General features: G+C 39.4%; 1 protein-coding gene across 1 annotated transcript in view; it reads right to left on the bottom strand.

Annotated features, from left to right (window-relative positions):
* daw1 (dynein assembly factor with WDR repeat domains 1) overlaps window positions 1-20,770 on the bottom strand; it is a 75,631-nt gene that overhangs the window by 17,958 nt on the left and 36,903 nt on the right. Inside the window, exons 7-9 of the mRNA XM_034168148.1 lie at window positions 18,769-18,876; window positions 5,642-5,748; window positions 2,897-2,999 (exon numbers count right to left, since the gene is read on the bottom strand). Of these exons, the coding sequence (XP_034024039.1) occupies window positions 2,897-2,999; window positions 5,642-5,748; window positions 18,769-18,876 (318 nt within the window). The remainder of the gene's footprint in view (window positions 1-2,896; window positions 3,000-5,641; window positions 5,749-18,768; window positions 18,877-20,770) is intronic.

Genomic DNA, 20,770 nt, shown 5'->3' with positions numbered 1-20,770 from the left:
AGGTAATTTAGTGTATTTTGTAGATCTATAGGGTTGAACATCCTTATACTGCGCTACAGTCGCTGTCTTACAAGAGAAGCATAAAATGCCTAAAATCAACAAGAAGATAAACATATTTTTACAAAAGAGAGAAATTAGACGATGTATAGAAAGGAACGTTTTCATCGTCTTTAATTACGGCAAAAAAGTGACGTAATAACTGACAAAATGTTTGTTACAGCGTATTTTTGGTAATACGTGACTGAAAATGGTGTATCTGTTGCACTGTTGGCTTGTCATATAGTCCTGCGGTGCGCCACTCACAGGACACGGATGTGCTGTCAGACAGACGTGACATTCAGATCACCTGCTGCATGTCCATGTGATCTGACGGTCCATTTGACCTGGGACAGCCTGTCAATATGCACGCTGTGCACGCGCTCCATCCCCTCGCAAAAGCAATATATGTTTTATGTATTTCCACGTGACAACAGCAAGCACACACACACACGCGCATGCGTCATGGCGGACAGTTGTAAGGTCATGTTGTAAGGTCATGTACGTCAAAACACGGTACATATTCCACAGCTGAGACGTCCAGGACCGGAGATCTCAACAGATGCTGCTGTTGGCAGCCAGCCACACCCCCTATCTGTTCAGCACCCACACCAAAGTTGTTGTTTTGGCATGTAATTGTGTATGTAGTGGTGTATGTAGCCATCAATTCTAGCTGTCAGTGAGTCTCTGGCCAACGACCAACTGACAGGTGCCTCACCGTACTGTGTGCGCTCTGGCTGGCTGCTCCCCATCTGTAAATACATATCAGAATATCATGCTCCCCCCTGCACACGTGGCACGCAAAACACACACGCCACATGTGTTCAGGGGGGAGCCGACACTCTGGCATGCCACATGTGTATTGCTTGGTAATGCTACAGTCGTGGGAGCACTTAGACAAATTCCACAGCCAGCCCGAAAGTGGTCATCTGTTCACCAATTTTGTCCTGACTGTGCGAATGGCCACATATTTCCTAAGTGCTCCGCGAGTGGTACTGATGTTGGTACCTGGAATTTGGCCAACACCTGCCAAGAGAGGGATCGAACAGGCTCTCACAGGGCATTTTCTGTCTTTCAGCCACTTGTGTGCGTGAATGGTTGTAGTGACAGGTATACAAGGCATTAGAGGTGGCTCCAATGTTTCACAAATGGCATGCAATTCCTCCTTCGTGCGCTAAGCTTCAATCATGCTATGTTTGAAGGGGCCATTTGTAAGAACCAGTTAAATAACATAAAAGGTAATACTGAGGTATCTGTGAATTACAGTACACTGTAAAAAATGTTTTTTAATGGTAAAACAAACAAAATAATAATAATAATAATAATAATAATAATAATAATAATAATAATAATAATAATAATAATAATAATAATAATAGTAACAATAATAAACAGCAGTTGTGGTTTCCAAAGTAATTCTGTAAAAATAAAATAAGAATAAAAAAATACAGCAAAAATATGTCAATACTTTTACTGAACTACATGTAAATTTTACAGTATAAAGCTGTGGTAATGTACAAAAAATTTCCAATTGAAAGCAGTAAATCCATGAACCTTTATCTCATAAATGAAATTATAATTTTTTTAAACTAATTATTTCTGTATAATTTAAATGCAGTTGTTGCTTACTGTTGTAGGCCTTCACAGTGGATTTGGCATTAAATTCACACTTTGATCTATTTTTCCTAACATAGCCTTGAACCTTGAATAAATACCACTTTCTTGTGCACGTGATAATTGTAAATTTTATTCCTACTAATGAAGCTTTTTTACACAACAAAAAATGAGGGTCTGGGAGTTTGCTGTTTTCAGGGTCTTACAGCATAATGAAAACAGCAAATTAATTATAAAAATACAATAAAGTGTTTCAAGAGGAAATTATGGAAACACAAACTGCCATGTTACGGTACCAACTGTCCTTGGATTACATGAGGTAATGAAAAGTCAAGTCTGGGATCATGCACTGGTGCCAAACCTTGCCACATCCACAAGCCCATATAGTGCAGCAGCTAAGAGAATATTTAAGCATTAAATTCAGCTCAAATACTCCTTAGACATTACTCTTTTGAAAAAACGACTAGCCACTTGAATTTTCAATATGCAGCCAAGTCGGGGTCAATTGAAGAATTACACAGGTGTCAAAATTAAAAACGGTCCAATCAAATTAAAAACTGCACTACATAATTTCTCTGATCATAACAATTCCAAAAAGGTATCGTTTGGACTATCTATGACTGACTGTTCAGGAGTTATGGGGTAAAAACAGCAAACAAAAAAAAAAAATAGTGACAAAGGTCAGTTTCAGTTTGTAAAGGGCTCAAAAGTTAAAGTTGCTCCAATTTTGGTTAAAACAAATGATGCAAATTAGCTCAACCAATAATTTACATCACTTTTTACCAATAATGAAGAAAGTTTAACTTTTGAGCCCTGTACAAACTGAAACTGACCTTTGTCACTATTTTTGCTGTTTTACCCCATAACTCCTGAACAGTCAGTCATAGATAGTCCACATGATACCTTTTTGGAATAATTATGATGAGACAAATAATGTAGTGTAGTTTTCAATTTGATTGGACCATTTTTATTTTTGACCCCTGTGTAATTCTTCAATTGACCCATACCTGGCCTCATATTGAAAATTCAAATGGCTTTTTCAAAAGAGTAATGTCTAAGGAGTATTTGTGTTGATTTTGGTGCTTGTATCACCATTTGCAGGATTGTTTCAGTTATTCACTGCACTAATATAACCAAGCCAAACTGATATTTTATTGTCAAGTGTGGACATGTATGTAGATTATGTGTGACTCGTATGCAGATATCATATTAAAAGTGTAACTTCAGCTTTCATGTTGTAGCTCACCTTGCTGTTTTTATCTATGGAGCCTGTGACTATGAGGGAGCAGTCCCAGTTAAACTGAACATTGCTTATTTCCCCAGTGTGACCTCGCAGAACGTGAACACGCCTGAGAAATAAACAGAAAAATAGTCAGACACATCCATCTGTGCACTCATGTACTTTCAGTTGTTCTTACTAGTTAATAACACCTGTGTACATGAAAACAGTAAGGGTTAGGGCAATCTAACATTTGGCCTCAGTGACCTTGACCCTCACCTTCACATGGATTTCTGGTTAACCTTGCCAGTCCATTTCTGGAATACACCGAAGTATGTGCCACATTTGGTCCAAATTGGGTTGAAAATGAAATTCCTTGACTGACCATTGCAAAATGATTGTTTTTTTCTTAACGTCAATTTCCTGGCGGGCCCAGCAATAGACTGGTGGCCTGTCTAGGGTGTACCCCTCCTCTCACCCAATGACTGCTGGGATAGTCTCCAGCTCCCCCAGGACCATTGACTGAAATACCAGATATAGAAAAGGAATGACGTAATGCATGAATTTCTGAGCAAACCTTCATTAACATACCAGGTTTGGTAAAGAAGTGTGGCACCAAACAAACAGGTAAACACGGCCTTGATGATGGCACCTGTCGGAAATCGGACATTGCTGGGAGATTTGACATTGCTGGATTAAACCTAATAAATAACCTGAGAAAGTATCAGATATGTGACCTGCCTGATGTGTGCAGAAGTATGTGCATTTCATTTTTAGACACCATGGCTGAATCTCAATTCTACCCCTCGGCCCTTCCCCTTACCCCTTCCCCTCCGTTTTGCACGGACACAACAGACAGGACAGAGGGGTGTCTCAATTCTCTTTTTGGAGCAAGGTGGAGGGGTAGGCGGAGGGCTACAAGCCTGTTCAAACAGAGTGAATCTGGATGCACACTCCGTTTGGAGGGGTAGGATGCGCTTACAGCTGTCTCCAAAGAAACAAACATGGCGCCGAAAGAGTCGCACAAATATAAGCAGCTTTCATTACAAACTACAGTCTACACTTGCCAAAAAACTTTACAGGCAATTGCCTATGACAGCAACGTGTATGCTGCTGGATGCATGTTGCGTATATTGTCGTTCTGAAGAATATCGTAACTTCACTCGTGTGCTGAGGCGTTATAATGCATATAATACACACAAACGCTACGATAACACTTTTTCTCACAATGGAGAAAATCATGATAAAAGATAAGCACTTTAATTTGTATGTTTAGAAATCTTTAGATAATAATGATCCCTGCTGTTGGATTTCAAGGTCTGTAACGTGTGTGTATTTTGTAAACAAACATGGAGCCCTGAGCGCACTCATCTCCAAATAAGCTTTCAGGCAGAAAATGAGGAGAAATTTCACCAATGGGAGTAAGTTGGAAAATATATACACACACGTATATGTGTAACACATAACCTGACGTCCTAACAGACTGCTATTATTTGTCAAGGAAATTTCTAAAGGAAATAGGGCTGGATGCAAAAAAAATTGGAGAATCTGAAAAAGAGATATAAGGTTAACAAAACTAGATGCAGCCCATAACATACATACAGGTGCTGGTCATATAATTAGAATATCATGAAAAAGTTGATTTATTTCAGTCATTCCATTCAAAAAGTGAAACTTGCATAATATACATTACTAATTAATTAATTACTAATCAATCAATGAATGATTAATCAATTAACGATATTAACTATTACTATTGTTAATGATTAATTACAAATTATTATTATTGGTATTATTAATATTAATTAATTAGTAATTAATTATTATTATTATTATTATTATTATTATTGTTGTTATTGTTATTATTATTATAATAAATGACTAATTAATTAAATTAATTATTAATACCATAAAATTCTCCAACATGATTGTGATGCGTCGAAGAAATCTGCAACTTCCTCTATTTCTTTGCATTTACACAGAACGGCGAGAAAATAAAAAGAGCAAACAGGCTACTGCAACAAGTTGCATTTCGGTTGCCATGTTAACAAACAGTGAAGACAGCAGTTTGAGAGGGGCAGGTTGTTTTTCCCATAGGGCAGAGGGGTGTCTCAGTTCATAGGCCTAGAGGCATACCCCTTCACCTTACTCCTTGCTTTAATGGGGCGGGGGTAGGGCCAAGGGGAAGGGTACAAAAAGAGAAAGGCCAAGGTACAAAAGAGAACTGAGACTGGGCCCCATTTTTCTTTATGGTGGTCCCTCTGTTATGGCACAATTTTGCACTACTTGAAGTCCATAGTTTTGTTTTGCTTCTTAAAAAACAGGTATTTTTGTTTTGAATTCCATCTAGAACACAAAGCAGATGCAGATGGCACATATCCTATTTTTTTTAAATGGCATTAATTTAGAAATCAGACAAATTTACTGAAGTTCCTGTATAATCACATTAAACAAGTTTTGCTTCACTCTTTACAAACTCATTTGAATGAATGTATATTGTTTATATTTATTATGTAAATATTATTTGGCCTTCTCATACCCCTTACACTCAGCTTTGGGGTTTAAAAAAGTGCAAAGTCCATTTGAGTGCCAGAAAAATACAATGCTGATTCTGCTAGCTGTTGTACTTCCAAGATTATTGGGGCCATAGTGAAGAAGGTGGCACATCTCACCCCCCCCCCCTTCCCACACACACACACACACACACGCACGCACGCACACACACACAAGTATGTAAATGCACAGCATGCAGTAATATCATTGATATCTGACCTTCCTGAAGCAACATCCCATATAGAAACAGTGTGGTCAAAGGAACCAGTGACGAGCTGACTGCCTGATGTGTTAAAGCAGAGAGACAGGACCTCTGCAGTGTGACCCTGGAAGGAAAAAAGCAAGAACATCATCATTCTCTGAAAAGGGTGCATTACTTTTTATTTGTTATTAGTAAACAGAGCATAGGACATAACATACTGCAGATGCTTGAAATATTTTGGAACACTGCTCCTCTCTGGGGCAGAGTGAGCCATTCAGTAGCACTGAAACTGTGTGCAGGCTGCACCTCAAAGAGGACTCACTACAACCCTCAGAATGCATTTTGTACTAGCTTATTAAAGCACTATGGCTGCATGAATGTACTCCATCAGCTCATGGAGGAAAAGTGAACTGGAAAATAGGTTGATCAGGAAGAGAACAGCTGTAATGAAGCATTAATCAATAACAGTTCTGATAGAGACAGCAGAAAGGGCAATGTGGAAAGGTCAATAAAACAGCCACATAAAATTAAAGGGGTTGTAATATTCAACTATCCAGCAGGTTAACATAAGCCATGGGTGTCTTAAAAAAGGTATTAAAGTTTGGAGCTAGAAACACCCCACAGACACCAAGGCAGTGCATCTTAAAATAAATGTGCTTCACATCGCTAAGGGTCCCTCCACACATAACACGATTGAAGCCGACTAGAACACGAAGGAGGAATTGCATGCCATTAGTGAAAAATCGGAGCTGCCTCCAACACCTCGTACACCTGTGGCTACAATTATTCACGCACATCTGCGGCTGAAAGACAGAGAGTGCCTTGTGAGAGCCCGTTCAATCCCTCTTGCGGGCAGGTGTCGGCCAAATTACAAGTGACACACATGAACATCCAACAGCGCTTGCTTGACACTTAGAAAATGTTTGGCCATTCGTGCTGTTAGCACGAAATCAGTGAGCAGATGATCACTTTCAAGCTGGATGTGAAATTTGTCTAAGTGCCCTCACGACTGTGGCATTGCAAAAAGTAACACACATTTGGCATGCATGTGTATCGCACATGTGCATGTGTTGCACTCCTCCCCCCCAAAACACACGTAGCATACTTACTTGTTATTGTGTTTGTTTTAAATGTCAGAAGCAGCTCTGTGGTCTCTACTGCCATCTACTGGCCAGTAGTGTTCATGGCAGTATTTGCCCTAATTTGAGATATCCCATAAATTATAATTCTTTGAACACCTGAGAGTTGTTGCAGCCTCTTACTGCAGCTAAAGAAACAAAATTATACATTTTGGTTGTATAATGTTCTTTTACAATTCTCGCTGTGGATTTTGTTGTTTAAAAAAAACTGGTACGCAAAGGATTAAGGGTAAGGGGCTGAGCATCTGGGCACAAGTAGATGGCAGAGTTCTATGCATTTTGACCCCGGTTACATCAGACGGTTTTCAAATCGCAACTTGACTTAGTTGGCTTTTGCAAATGGCTTTTTTTTTTTTACATATAAATAAAATGGCATATTTTACAAAAGCACATTTAAATACCAACACACGTCACGTCACACTAACGTGTTGATTTTTATATAGAATGAATGAGTCAACCAATCAGTGTTAGTGGAGGCTCATTTACCCATAATCCCTTTGGCATCTGTCTGTGTTTGTTACAAAACTTCAGAATTAATCCATTATTTAAAATGAAAAGATATGTGTTATATTTTGACTTTGTACAAATGACAGAATTGACATTAATGGAGTTATTTTATTCATATTAATTTTATTTAGAAATCACAAACCATGCTTTATTTTCCAAGACCTCCACCTCACAGCAACACTACTATTGAGTAGAGAGTTGAGCTTTGCTGCTCCTTTTAACTGTTTCACTGCTGCAAGCTATGTAGTAAACAGGACCTTCCAACAGTAGGCAGGGTGTGCAAAGACAGAAGTGCTGACTCATTGTTTGGGTCTGTGGTCGTCTTTGATACTACCAGAAGCGATTGTTGTGTTAAAACTCAAAATCAGCTAGTTAGTAGTTGTAAGTGGAGACAATACTGAAAGTTATTGGTTAGCTGTAGCTTCCGATAAATTTTTGGGTGGTTTATCGGTTTAGCTTTATAAAAGATAACTTTTCAGTTAGCTGATTATCTGTTATCAAAGCTAACTTTGTGGTTAGCTGTGTCCACCACTGCATAAAATGCTTATATGTATGTACAGACATGATCATATGGGGGCTGGACAGCCACGTCTGAGAGCACACAGCACGGGGAGGCGCCTATCAGCTGATTTCAGCACACTGACAGCTGGAAATGACGGGCTCAGTGCACACGACATGTCACATTCAAAACAGAGACCACCATCAGGACAGGTATATAAATAATTACGACAATACCAACATAGGCCATTACATAACAAATAACTACAATGAATGACCACATAACACAGAAACAGAGTGACACGTTGGTCTGGGCGCTGAACGGACAGGGGGGTGTGGCTGGCTGCCAACAGCAGCTGATGTTGAGATCTCTGCTCCTGGATGACCCAGCTGGGGAATAGGTACCATGTTTTGAAAGACATGAAGTTACAATTTTCCTCCATGAGGCACGTGTCTCTGCCTGCTGTCCTCATGTGGAAATAGATAAAACCTCTTTCATCTTTGTGTCAGGCTGCAACGGCCGCACACAGTGCACCTTGGCAAGCTGCAGGCCGGCTCGACACGCATGTCCATCGATCATCTAATCTCTCTTTTTGAAAACATGCGTTTATCTCCTTGTTGATGTTATGCATTTCACACCCCCGTTATGAGACAGCAATTGTAGTGCAGTGGTAAAGTTTCTGTCTGTTAATCAGAGCTTTTGTAAATTGCAGGTTTGAAGACTGTGAGTGGCATTTAATTTTTTTATTTAACTGCAGAGTTCTGTATTGGGTCCCCTTTTATTTATAGCGCACTGCTTCATTCATGTCATTTCATGACTATATGTCTGTGACCATGGGTCATCTACAAAGGAACAGACGGTTCATACTTGTATTGTCCGTTCGATAAGAGGGATTCAATCAAATGCAGTGTTTTTATGGTGTTTTTTTTTTTGTTCTCCACAGCAGAGGCGTGATGTGGTGCAACACATTCCAGCTGCTCGTACTGTGTTCGTGCACGTGCACAAGCATGCACAAAACCGTCACTGATGTGTCGTGCACACCTGTGTGCCCGTGCATCCCTCATGACAGCAGGTGGAATGTTTCGTGGTCCCCCCATTTTATGTTTGGATTGTGGATTTTCTTCCAGTTTCTACTATGCAATCCCATGATGCAGCTGGAGACTTATAATCAAAGAAGAAATATTGTCAAGGAAATATTCAAATATAAGGGACATACATGAATATAGGGTTGTGTTTGAGGGTCTGTGGAATTGTATAAATATACATCAGGAGCAATTTAAAAAGGTTCGCTGCTGCAAAAACAGCATTGTTCATGACATATAGAGATATACGCATATGTGTTATCTGTAAACATCCAGGTCAAAGGACAGGCAAGATGGTGGCAGCAGAGTATGTCTGAATTGTGTTCCTGTTGTATGAATTTGCTATATAGACTTCTGTGACATGTCACAGAAGTCTACAACAGTCCATTTCAGGTCTAAGCATTACCTATAGCAGGAGGGTTTCTAGGCAGTGTTGCCAACTACTCAGTAACAAAAGTAGCTATTGGCTATCCTAAAAGTCACTAGAAGTTGCTAAATGATGTCACTGCCTAATTTGCATATTATCTGCATAATATGATGTCATAACAGATGCTGTAGAAAGAAATAACGCTGTGGGAGAGACAAAAAAGTTAATAAAAACACCATAATATTTAGAACTACAAATAAATTTGATTCTTGGTTTATTTATTTTGCCATTAAAATTGGCCAACACTTCTCAAAACAAAATAATAACTTCTCAAGGCAAGGACTTCTCAAAGTCATAATTAGACGCATAGCACAGCAAACGAGGTAAGTAGATTAACCGAGTCCGAGTGAGGTTTGCGATTCAGTGATCAGATCACTGTAGCAGCATTTACGTGAGAAACAATTTTTTTGTTGTTGTTTTAGATCCCTAACACATTGCAGGATCAGCTGCGCTGACATTGCACGTGTGTGATTCATTTGCAGTGAATGCAGAGGAGTGTATATGAGGTCTGTGAGAAAAGTATCGTACCTTTTTATTTTTTTCAAAAACTATATGGATTTGATTCATATGTTTTTACGTCAGCCAAGCTTGAACCTTCGTGCGCATGCGTGAGTTTTTCCACGCCTGTTGGTTGCGTCATCCGACTGTGAACACGCCTCGTCGTTGTTTCATTGCGAGGAAATGGCGGAATGATTTGGGCTTTTTTTCCATCAGAATTTTTTCAGAAACTGTTAGAGACAAGCAGCTGGAAACCATTCGAAAAATTTATCTGGCTTTCGGTGAAAATTTTACGGGCTTCACAGAGAATAAGGACTGTTACTACAGCTTTAAGGATGCCCCACAATGGCGCATGGCGCGCCGCGCTCCGAGCCGCCATCGAGAGGCAGAAAACACCACATCATTTCTAAACGGATGGCTGTGTGGAGCCGGGACTGTCGTGTGCAATTTCTCTGATTATCACAAGAGCTGGACATCAGCCATTTTCCGGCAGATTTCACTTTTAACAAGAGATTTTGTCATGGAAAGCCGCGCGGAGGCTTCACATGTCACAACCGATTCACTGATCGAGTGAGACAAAGGAACACCTCCGTTTCGGAGTGCCAGGGGACAAGTTGGGACATGCCCAGCTCTCCATAATTTCTCTTATACTCACTGGGCTGGTAAGCATTGAAAGCCGAGATAGGCATGTTTAAAAATGATGTTGTGTTTTCTGCCTCTCGATGGTGGCTTGGAGCGCGGCGCGCCGTGCGCCATTGTGGGGCGTCCTTAAAGCTGTAGTAACAGTCCTTATTCTCTGTGAAGCCCATAAAATTTTCACCGAAAACCAGATAAATTTTTTGAATGGTTTCCAGCTGCTTGTCTCTAACAGTTTCTGAAAAAATTCTGATGGAAAAAAATCCCAAATCATTCCGCCATTTCCTCGCAATGAAACGACGAAGAGAGGGGTGGACAACTCCTCCCACAAGGCGTGCTCACAGGCGAATGACGCAACCGACAGGCGTGGAAAAACTCACACATGCGCACGAAGGTTCAAGCTTGGCTGACGTAAAAACATATGAATCAAATCCATAGTTTTTGAAAAAAATAAAAAGGTCCGTTACTTTTCTCACAGACCTCGTATCTCCCTCTGCGCTGTGCTTTGCTGCTGCCACAGGCGGAGGACACTGTGTACTGAACGCTTGTGACTGCTGCTGTGGGGCGGTGCGGACCCGTTGCCGCTCGGTGAGAACAGAGACTGACAGATCAATACATGCTTCCACTTTTGAGTTGCCAAACACCAGAAAAGTCTCCAAGGATGCCAGGAAAAGTAGCTAGATTTGTTGCAAGCTTTTGAGGAAAGGGTTTGGAAAGTCACCAGATTTAGTGAGAAAGTTGCCAAGTTGGCAACACTGTTTCTAGTTGCAGAGTTACAGAATAGCAGAGTTACAGAATAGCAGAGAAACAACTATATTCAATTCTAAGAAATACAGTAGAAAAAAAACATTTTGTACAATATGATTTCTTCACAATCCTGAACCACATTAAAGAAACAAATTTCATGAGAATTTTAAAGCAGTTCCTTAAATGGACTGCATTTATATAGCACTTTTCCATCTGCATCAGATGCTCAAAGTGCTTTCCAATAATGCCTCACATTCACCCCAATGTCAGGGTGCTGCCATACAAGGTGCTCAGTCACTACACACCGGGAGCAGCAATTAATATATTCAAATATTACATTTACATGTAAAAATCAAGAACTAGGAAAATAAGGCAGGAATTGAGGTACTGAGTATTCTCCTTATATATTTGATCCTCAAATGTAGTTATTATTGAAGCAAGACTTTAACTGAACCACCAAAGTTTGAAAAGTTTATTATCAACTAAACAGTTACAAATTTCAACTGAGGCCATTTGACATTTTAACAAAGGTTCCTGGCCATATTTTCATAGTGATTAATCTTTAAAGGATTTGTTATTAAACAATTTATTAAATGGCTTTAATAAAGGGAATGTAGCACAGTTATTATGTACACGAATGTCATCTGACACTTTCAGAGCTTAACAGATCGGCAATAACAATTCAGAAACCAAAATGTAAACACGTCACTTTTTTTAAAAATGACTTTTAATTTTCAATCTTATACTGTGATGTCATACATTGTAATATACACAATTTCAAGCTTTATAAAAGTAACTTACATTCTAATGATAAAAAACAACAATCAATATATAAATTTTCAGGCTTTAAGACTGCTATCAGCTATGTTTTTAGTGATAGAATTGTTGAAATGTAAGTACATGTGTCTTCTGCAAGCAAGGTTATACAACCCCTGGCAAAAATTATGGAATCACCGGCCTCGGAGGATGTTCATTCAGTTGTTTAATTTTGTAGAAAAAAAGCAGATCACAGACATGACACAAAACTAAAGTCATTTCAAATGGCAACTTTCTGGCTTTAAGAAACACTATAAGAAATCAAGAAAAAAAGATTGTGGCAGTCAGTAACAGTTACTTTTTTAGACCAAGCAGAGGAAAAAAATATGGAATCACTCAATTCTGAGGAAAAAATTATGGAATCACCCTATAAATTTTCAAACTTTTCATCCCCAAAATTAGTCTGCATCTAAAAAGGCGTGAACACACCTTGGAGAGCTGTTGCACCAAGTGGACTGACATGAATCATGGCTCCAACACGAGAGATGTCAATTGAAACAAAGGAGAGGATTATCAAACTCTTAAAAGAGAGTAAATCATCACGCAATGTTGCAAAAGATGTTGGTTGTTCACAGTCAGCTGTGTCTAAACTCTGGACCAAATACAAACAACATGGGAAGGTTGTTAAAGGCAAACATACTGGTAGACCAAGGAAGACATCAAAGAGTCAAGACAGAAAACTTAAAGCAATATGTCTCAAAAATCGAAAAATGTACAACAAAACAAATGAGGAACGAATGGGAGGAAACTGGAGGAAACTGGAGTCAACGTCTGTGACCGAACTGTAAGAAACTGCCTAAAGGAAATGGGATTTACATACAGAAAAGCTAAACGAAAGGCATCATTAACACCTAAACAGAAAAAAACAAGGTTACAATGGGCTAAGGAAAAGCAATTGTGGACTGTGGATGACTGGATGAAAGTCATATTCAGTGATGAATCTCGAATCTGCATTGGGCAAGGTGATGATGCCGGAACGTTTGTTTGGTGCCTTTCCAATGAGATTTATAAAGATGACTGCCTGAAGAGAACATGTAAATTTCCACAGTCATTGATGATATGGGGCTGCATGTCAGGTAAAGGCACTGGGGAGATGGCTGTCATTACATCATCAATAAATGCACAAGTTTATGTTGATATTTTGGACAATTGAAAGGATGTTTGGGGATGATGAAATCATTTTTCAAGATGATAATGCATCTTGCCATAGAGCAAAAACTGCAAAAACATTCCTTGCAAAAAGACACATAGGGTCAATGTCATGGCATAGGGTCAATGTCAATGAGCAGATCTGATTTGATGCAGGTGTTAATTTGGGGGATGAAAATTTACAGAGTGATTCCATAATTTTTTCCTCAGAATTGAGTGATTCCATATTTTTTTCCTCTGCTTGGTCTAAAAAAGTAACCGTTACTGACTGCCACAATCTTTTTTTCTTGATTTCTTATAGTGTTTCTTAAAGCCAGAAAGTTGCCATTTGAAATGACTTTAGTTTTGTGTCATGTCTGTGATCTGCTTTTTTTCTACAAAATTAAACAACTGAATGAACATCCTCTGAGGCCGGTGATTCCATAATTTTTGCCAGGGGTTGTATTTGCTATTTGGACCAACTTTCACTTGAGCCCTATTTGAAGAAAATTGAGTGAAAATTGACCAATATATAAGGTTTTAAAGAAAAGCAGTCAAAATCCAAAATCAAGCTATATGTAACACAGCTGTTTTACAGGCTGGGAATACAAACCTGTATAAATTTTGCTTTGCACATGAAATGAAATGCACTTTAAACCATTTTAATTACTAGATACAATACATAGATTTTTAATACAGTGACAAATAAGTCATATATCATCAAGTAGAGAAATCTAGGACGTAAGCCTAATGGCCCAGTCACATGGCACACGACGATTCCTGAACAAAGGGAAAAAAGTAAAAAAATCACAATTCATTGAAAAAAAGGTGGATGAACGAGCTTTATCACCGAACAGCCTGCGAACCAAGAGAGCAAAAGGGACGAAAGAGGAACAAAACGAAACCAGAGCTAACACTGATCTCCACGCTTTAAACGAAACGCGCCTGGAGCCACCGGTGGAGCAGCATGTCTGCATCTCTGAGTTCCAGGACTCAGTGCTGGGACAGAGCTCATAGCGCCGAGTCCTGGAGAAACTGCAAACAGAAGCTGTGGCGATCTGTGCGCACGTCGGTGGGTCCACCTGCTCTGGTTCATCATCCAGAAGAGGGATCATCTCCATTATCAGAATCCTCACTGTCTGACGACATGCTGGGTGCTCTGTCTTGCTCCAATTAAAAAAAAAAACTCTGGTGTGCCGTGGTCACTGCTCTATCACTGTATTAAGTTACTAAGCCATATATATTGATTTATAACAGAAAACTGTCAAAGGGGGTAATAAATATAAGTGTAAAGATAATTGAATATATCAGAGCAGTAAACTGTGTGAACGCTGTGTATTGACTCCCCATGAACACAGCAGCAGCAGCAGCACTCAGCAACGGCTTCTGTACTGTGTGAAAACATTCAGCTGGCCGAATGAAGTCAAACTAAAAGCTAACATTACAAAAACTAAGCAAACAATAAAAAACGTCAAGAACGACAGCAAAATGAAATACGGATGAACTGAAGTCGAACTAAACGCTAACGTTACGAAAACTAAGCAAACGATAATAAAACATCAAGAACGACAGCAAAACGAAATACGGACGAATTGAGGTGGCATTCGTTCAAATTTTTCAACAGTTTAAAAATCCTGACGGAGCGCCAGCTGGAGGAACGAAGCTGGGCGAAGGTTAAACGATGCCAACGAAAGACCAGATTTCTTGTTTCGTTTGGGCTTTGTGGCCCTTCGTTTAGTGCTGTAGGCCATAAGGAGAATTTTGTGCATTTCCAACTCCACTATGTAAACATCTGTAACTTCAGCCAGTTTTATCTTTGAGCATTCAGCATACTCCCTTCTTTTCCTCTCTCTATCCTTCTTTAGTTCTTCTGCATAGGCTTTAACATTTTACTTCAACTTCTCTCTGAATTTTGTCACTTTTTGTGCAGTATGTCTTATTTTTGCTTTAAGAGCATGTTCAGCTTTAACTTCACTCAAAGAAATATCTTCATCGGTGTAGCTCATGCCTGAAAATGAAAATCAGCCTACATTTTTGGAGCAAGATGCCAACAGGTGTCCCACAGCTTTAGAATTACAACACATAATAGCAGATCTGCCTGTTAGAGACAATTTATAGTGAAAACACTGCTGCATAATACACCTTAAAATATGGACATTTTTGCTATTTGATGAATCTAAAGACACCAGAAATATAAAAATCTGAATTCTATTGCATCATTCAAAAATGATTTTCAGCTAAATACATAACAAGCCTTGTTGAAAACAATGTCTGCCATTGAGAGTCCCAGGGTTCTTCAGATATTAAAACCAGAATATGACTAACTAGCTCATTCTGTACATATCTGAGTTACAGAGACTTCAGGCAAATTTTGATAGCCTATATTCCCACACTCATGATGTCCAAGGTAAAAATGTAAGTATTGTGCAACTGCCCTATGCATGGCTTCTCATTGTACAAATTCAAAAACAGCTACTGATTTTCACATTTTCTGAAAATTAAAAAAGAATGATCAGTGGTAGTTGGTTACGGAGACTTCGGACACTAACCTTTGTCATAAACAAATCTCCAGCCTCTGGTGATATGTGGATTATTTCATAAATATGTGTTACAGGTATTTAGCTCAAGTCCAGCACATGCTGCTCAAGAACGCTGTCAGCAAGCACTTTCTGTGTATCACCATGGAAACAGTTGGTGCACTACATGACCTTTAGGACTAAATTCTAAAAACAAGACATGTTTACATAACATTGTTTTAATACCAAAAAAGCTGCAATATTTTGATTAAAGATTTTTCATGGCCACAAGTCCTAGCTAAACAAACTAACGTATAGTTTGTTATGGTGGCTTCATTAAGTTGTGAGCTGGCCCAAAGTAAAAAAAAAAAGACTTTAAAAATAAATGAAACATGGAAAACGCCAAAAAGCCCTGTTTTATATATTTAAAACTGGATTTTAACTCACATAATATTATTTCACTCTCTTAATGGCATAATTTATAAATATTAGAGACCTAGACTTTTCAAAAGACACATAGATCAAGATAGTCCCATTACTTTCAAAATTATGAGCCATTCAGTGACAGAAAAGGTCAGTGTACACAATACTGTGCTACATGCCCATGGTTAGATTTCTTTTAAGTAATGTACACCTCCTCACAACGCTGCAGAAAGGATTTGGTACAAATTAGAGCCTGATGAATATATCAGTTTGCCAATAATATCCGCCATTATTATCACTTTACCGGGGCGTTGCTAGGCCAGTATCGTAGATTTACGTCAATGCTACCTGGCTATACCAGCCCGCTGTGTGTAAACAATGACGTCATAGCGCGTAGCCCAAGAACTGTCCGCAGAGGGGACGGGGGGGAACTGTCCGCAGACGAAAAGATGAAAAGGCGAGAAGTGTGTTTTGGTCCCAATATGGATATTCCGGATGATTTTCGCATGGATAGTACGACAATGAACAGCAGCTAAAGCAGCCAGCTTGAAGAGGACACACTGCCGAATTCGGACAGCAGCGCGCGCGCCAGCCAACACGACAAAAGTTAAGTGAGCCAACTTTTTATGTACGCGTTACGTGTTGTGTATCTCAGTAAAAAGTGATAATAATGCAAATAACATGCTGTTGTCGTGTTGTCGTCTAACTCAGGCGAATATCTGTCATTGCGGGCCATTGGGCGTGAACGGAGGGACTCAGAAAATGCATACCGCCCTCCAAAAGCATGTTATTGTACTATTATGAGTCTTTCACAAAAATATTGGTGCTGGTATTATTTTTGCAGATATGAAAACTTTTATTTTACCAAATAAACAATGCAGAAAAAACACTTTGGCCTTTGGAAATGCTGTCATTACATAGTTTCTCCACCAGAGGGCACTCCAACAACATTGCTATCAAGCATGGCTGGGACCCACATCACCCCTTGGTCACATTAGCTATAACAAACAAGAGGCAAAGCGACCAACTGCCATTAATTTTCAATCATTGTTTTACAGCAACAAGAAAGAAGTGTATGGCCCCAGAAAGGCAAAGCCAAAATAAGATAAGTCTGTTTTATGCAACTACTGAGTGGTGCAATATGGTGATGAGAAATCCAAGTGAAAGCAGCATTACATACTTAGTTAGTTATATTTATAGTCATTTATAATTATGTTCATGTTTAAACTGTAAAACATTTCTTATTTTTTTGTATGTATACTCAACAAAAATATAAACGCAACACTTTTGGTTTTGCTCCCATTTTGTATGAGATGAACTCAAAGATCTAAAACTTTTTCCAAATACACAATATCACCATTTCCCTCAAATATTGTTCACAAACCAGTCTAAATCTGTGATAGTGAGCACTTCTCCTTTGCTGAGATAATCCATCCCACCTCACAGGTGTGCCATACCAAGATGCTGATTAGACACCATGATTAGTGCACAGGTGTGCCTTAGACTGCCCACAATAAAAGGCCACTCTGAAAGGTGCAGTTTTATCACACAGCACAATGCCACAGATGTCGCAAGATTTGAGGGAGCGTGCAATTGGCATGCTGACAGCAGGAATGTCAACCAGAGCTGTTGCTCGTGTATTGAATGTTCATGTCTCTACCATAAGCCATCTCCAAAGGCGTTTCAGAGAATCTGGCAGTACATCCAACCAGCCTCATAACCGCAGACCACGTGTAACCACACCAGCCCAGGACCTCCACATCCAGCATGTTCACCTCCAAGATCGTCTGAGACCAGCCACTCGGACAGCTGCTGAAACAATCGGTTTGCATAACCAAAGAATTTCTGCACAAACTGTCAGAAACCATCTCAGGGAAGCTCATCTGCATGCTTGTCATCCTCATCGGGGTCTCGACCTGACTCCAGTTTGTCGTCGTAACCGACTTGAGTGGGCAAATGCTCACATTCGCTGGTGTTTGGCACGTTGGAGAGGTGTTCTCTTCAACTCTATGCGAAGGAGATGTGTTGCACTGCATGAGGCAAATGGTGGTCACACCAGATACTGACTGGTATCCCCCCCCAATAAAACAAAACTGCACCTTTCAGAGTGGCCTTTTATTGTGGACAGTCTAAGGCACACCTGTGCACTAATCATGGTGTCTAATCAGCATCTTGATATGGCACACCTGTGAGGTGGGATGGATTATCTCAGCAAAGGAGAAGTGCTCACTATCACAGATTTAGACTGATTTGTGAACAATATTTGAGGGAAATGGTGATATTGTGTATGTGGAAAAAGTTTTAGATCTTTGAGTTCATCTCATACAAAATGGGAGCAAAACCAAAAGTGTTGCATTTATATTTTTGTTGAGTACTGATATTGCAATTTTTTTTACTCTGGAATTGTATCAACCCCCACAAAATCCTTATTGGTCAGTCTGCATACAAATGCTCCCCAAACAGACACTTCTTCCCTCTCTCTCCTCTCAACAGATGTGCCATTTTGAAGTTACATGTCACTTGAAATGAGTTCCTCGGATTCCTTTATTTCCAAAGATTAGTTCTGCTTGTACCATTAGAACTTTGTGGATAATCCAAATTTGATAAGGTGGAGCTTGATGATGTCAGGAAATTCTGCTTTAAATACCTTGACTAGTTTCTGTCAAATGATTAATCAAACATCACATTTGTTCAGGATTTCCAAAACAAACACAAAAACAGCTCACAGCTAAAGTAGCCACCTCCTCTCCATTCATCACATCCCACAACTTGGCAGTTGCATCCATGCTGCCTGTGGCCACCAGGGTACTCTGAGGATTAAACGCCAGGCACACCTATGACATGCACAAATCTTGTAAAATTATTCGTGCTACATTCTGGTACAATGTCAGTCTTTCTGGATTTCATGACAAAATTAACTAGGAATTGTTTCTGAATGCAAAGAAGCAGCATTTTCTATCACTGACCCATACTTCAACATAAACACGTAAAAGCATGCATACTGAAGAATTTATACAGCTGTGGACAGAAGCTGACATACACCTTGGCTATAAAAATATTCAAAGTGAAATTTCTCCTATTTGACATGTTCACTTTTATGAAACAGTATGTGTGTTAAGGCAGTGAGAAAGCCTATCTTACTATGGGGAACACCAGCAGTGTGCCAGGGCAATGTAATTATTGTGTGTGCCTATATGGGGGTTTGCCACCAGAAGCTCTTCGGAGGTGTGTGCATTATGGGGTTAAAATTGTCTCATTAATATTTGTAAATGCACACAGGGTGATCTACAAATAATCATTGATTTGAAAATGTGTTCAGATATCCACAAATGCAAATTTCATATTTGTAACTTGTAAATTGGTCTTTGCAAATAATATTGTATTTGCAAATATAAAACTTAATTTGTAAAAAAAAAAAAAAAAAAATTACATTTGTAAAACTGGAAACTGTATTTGTGAATTGAGTTTCAGCATTTGTGGATCACCAATTACATGCATTCATCGCTTTCCTCTGTGATGTAATTTTGAGACATTCTTTTTGCGAAATCCACACAGATCAAATCAAATCAAATCAATTTTATTTATATAGCGCCAAATCACAACAAACAGTTGCCCCAAGGTGCTTTATATTGTATGGCAAAAGCCATACAATAATTACAGAAAAACCCCAACGGTCAAAACGACCCCCTGTGAGCAAGCACTTGGCGACAGTGGGAAGGAAAAACTCCCTTTTAACAGGAAGAAACCTCCAGCAGAACCAGGCTCAGGGAGGGGCATTCTTCTGCTGGGACTGGTTGGGGCTGAGGGGAGAGAGTCAGGATAAAGACATGCTGTGGAGAGAGCAGAGATCAATCACTAATGATTAAATGCAGTGGTGCATACAGAGCAAAAAGAGGTGAATAAAAAGAAACAGTGCATCATGGGAACCCCCCAGCAGTCTAAGTCTATAGCAGCATAACTAAGGGATGGTTCAGGGTCACCTGATCCAACCCTAACTATAAGCTTTAGCAAAAAGGAAAGTTTTAAGCTTAATCTTAAAAGTAGAGAGGGTGTCTGTCTCCCTAATCCGAACTGGGAGCTGGTTCCACAGGAGAGGAGCCTGAAAGCTGAAGGCTCTGCCTCCTATTCTACTCTTACAAACCCTAGGAACTACAAGTAAGCCTGCAATCTGAGAGCAAAGCGCTCTATTGGGGTGATATGGTACTATGAGATAAGATGGGACCTGATTATTCAAAACCTTATAAGTAAGAAGAAGAATTTTAAATTCTATTCTGGAATTAACAGGGAGCCAATGAAGAGAGGCCAATATGGGTGAAATATGCTCTCTCCTTCTAGTCCCCGTCAGTACTCTAGCTGCAGCATTTTGAATTAACTGAAGGCTTTTCAGGAAACTTTTAGGACAACCTGATAATAATGAATTACAGTAATCCAGCCTAGAAGAAATAAATGCATGAATTAGCTTTTCAGCATCACTCTGAGACAAGACCTTTCTAATTTTAGAGATATTGCACAAATGTACAAAAGCAGTCCTACGTATTTGCTTAATATGCACATTGAAGGACATATCCTGATCAAAAATGACTCCAAGATTTCTCACAGTATTACTGGAGGTCAGGGTAATGCCATCCAGAGTAAGGATCTGGTTAGACACCATGTTTCTAAGATTTGTGGGGCCAAGTACAATAACTTCAGTTTTATCTGAATTTAAAAGCAGGAAATTAGAGGTCA

The sequence above is a fragment of the Thalassophryne amazonica genome, chromosome 4, assembly GCF_902500255.1.
Source record: "Thalassophryne amazonica chromosome 4, fThaAma1.1, whole genome shotgun sequence".
Taxonomy (NCBI): Eukaryota; Metazoa; Chordata; class Actinopteri; order Batrachoidiformes; family Batrachoididae; genus Thalassophryne; species Thalassophryne amazonica.
This window is presented reverse-complemented; position numbering and strand designations above follow the sequence as displayed.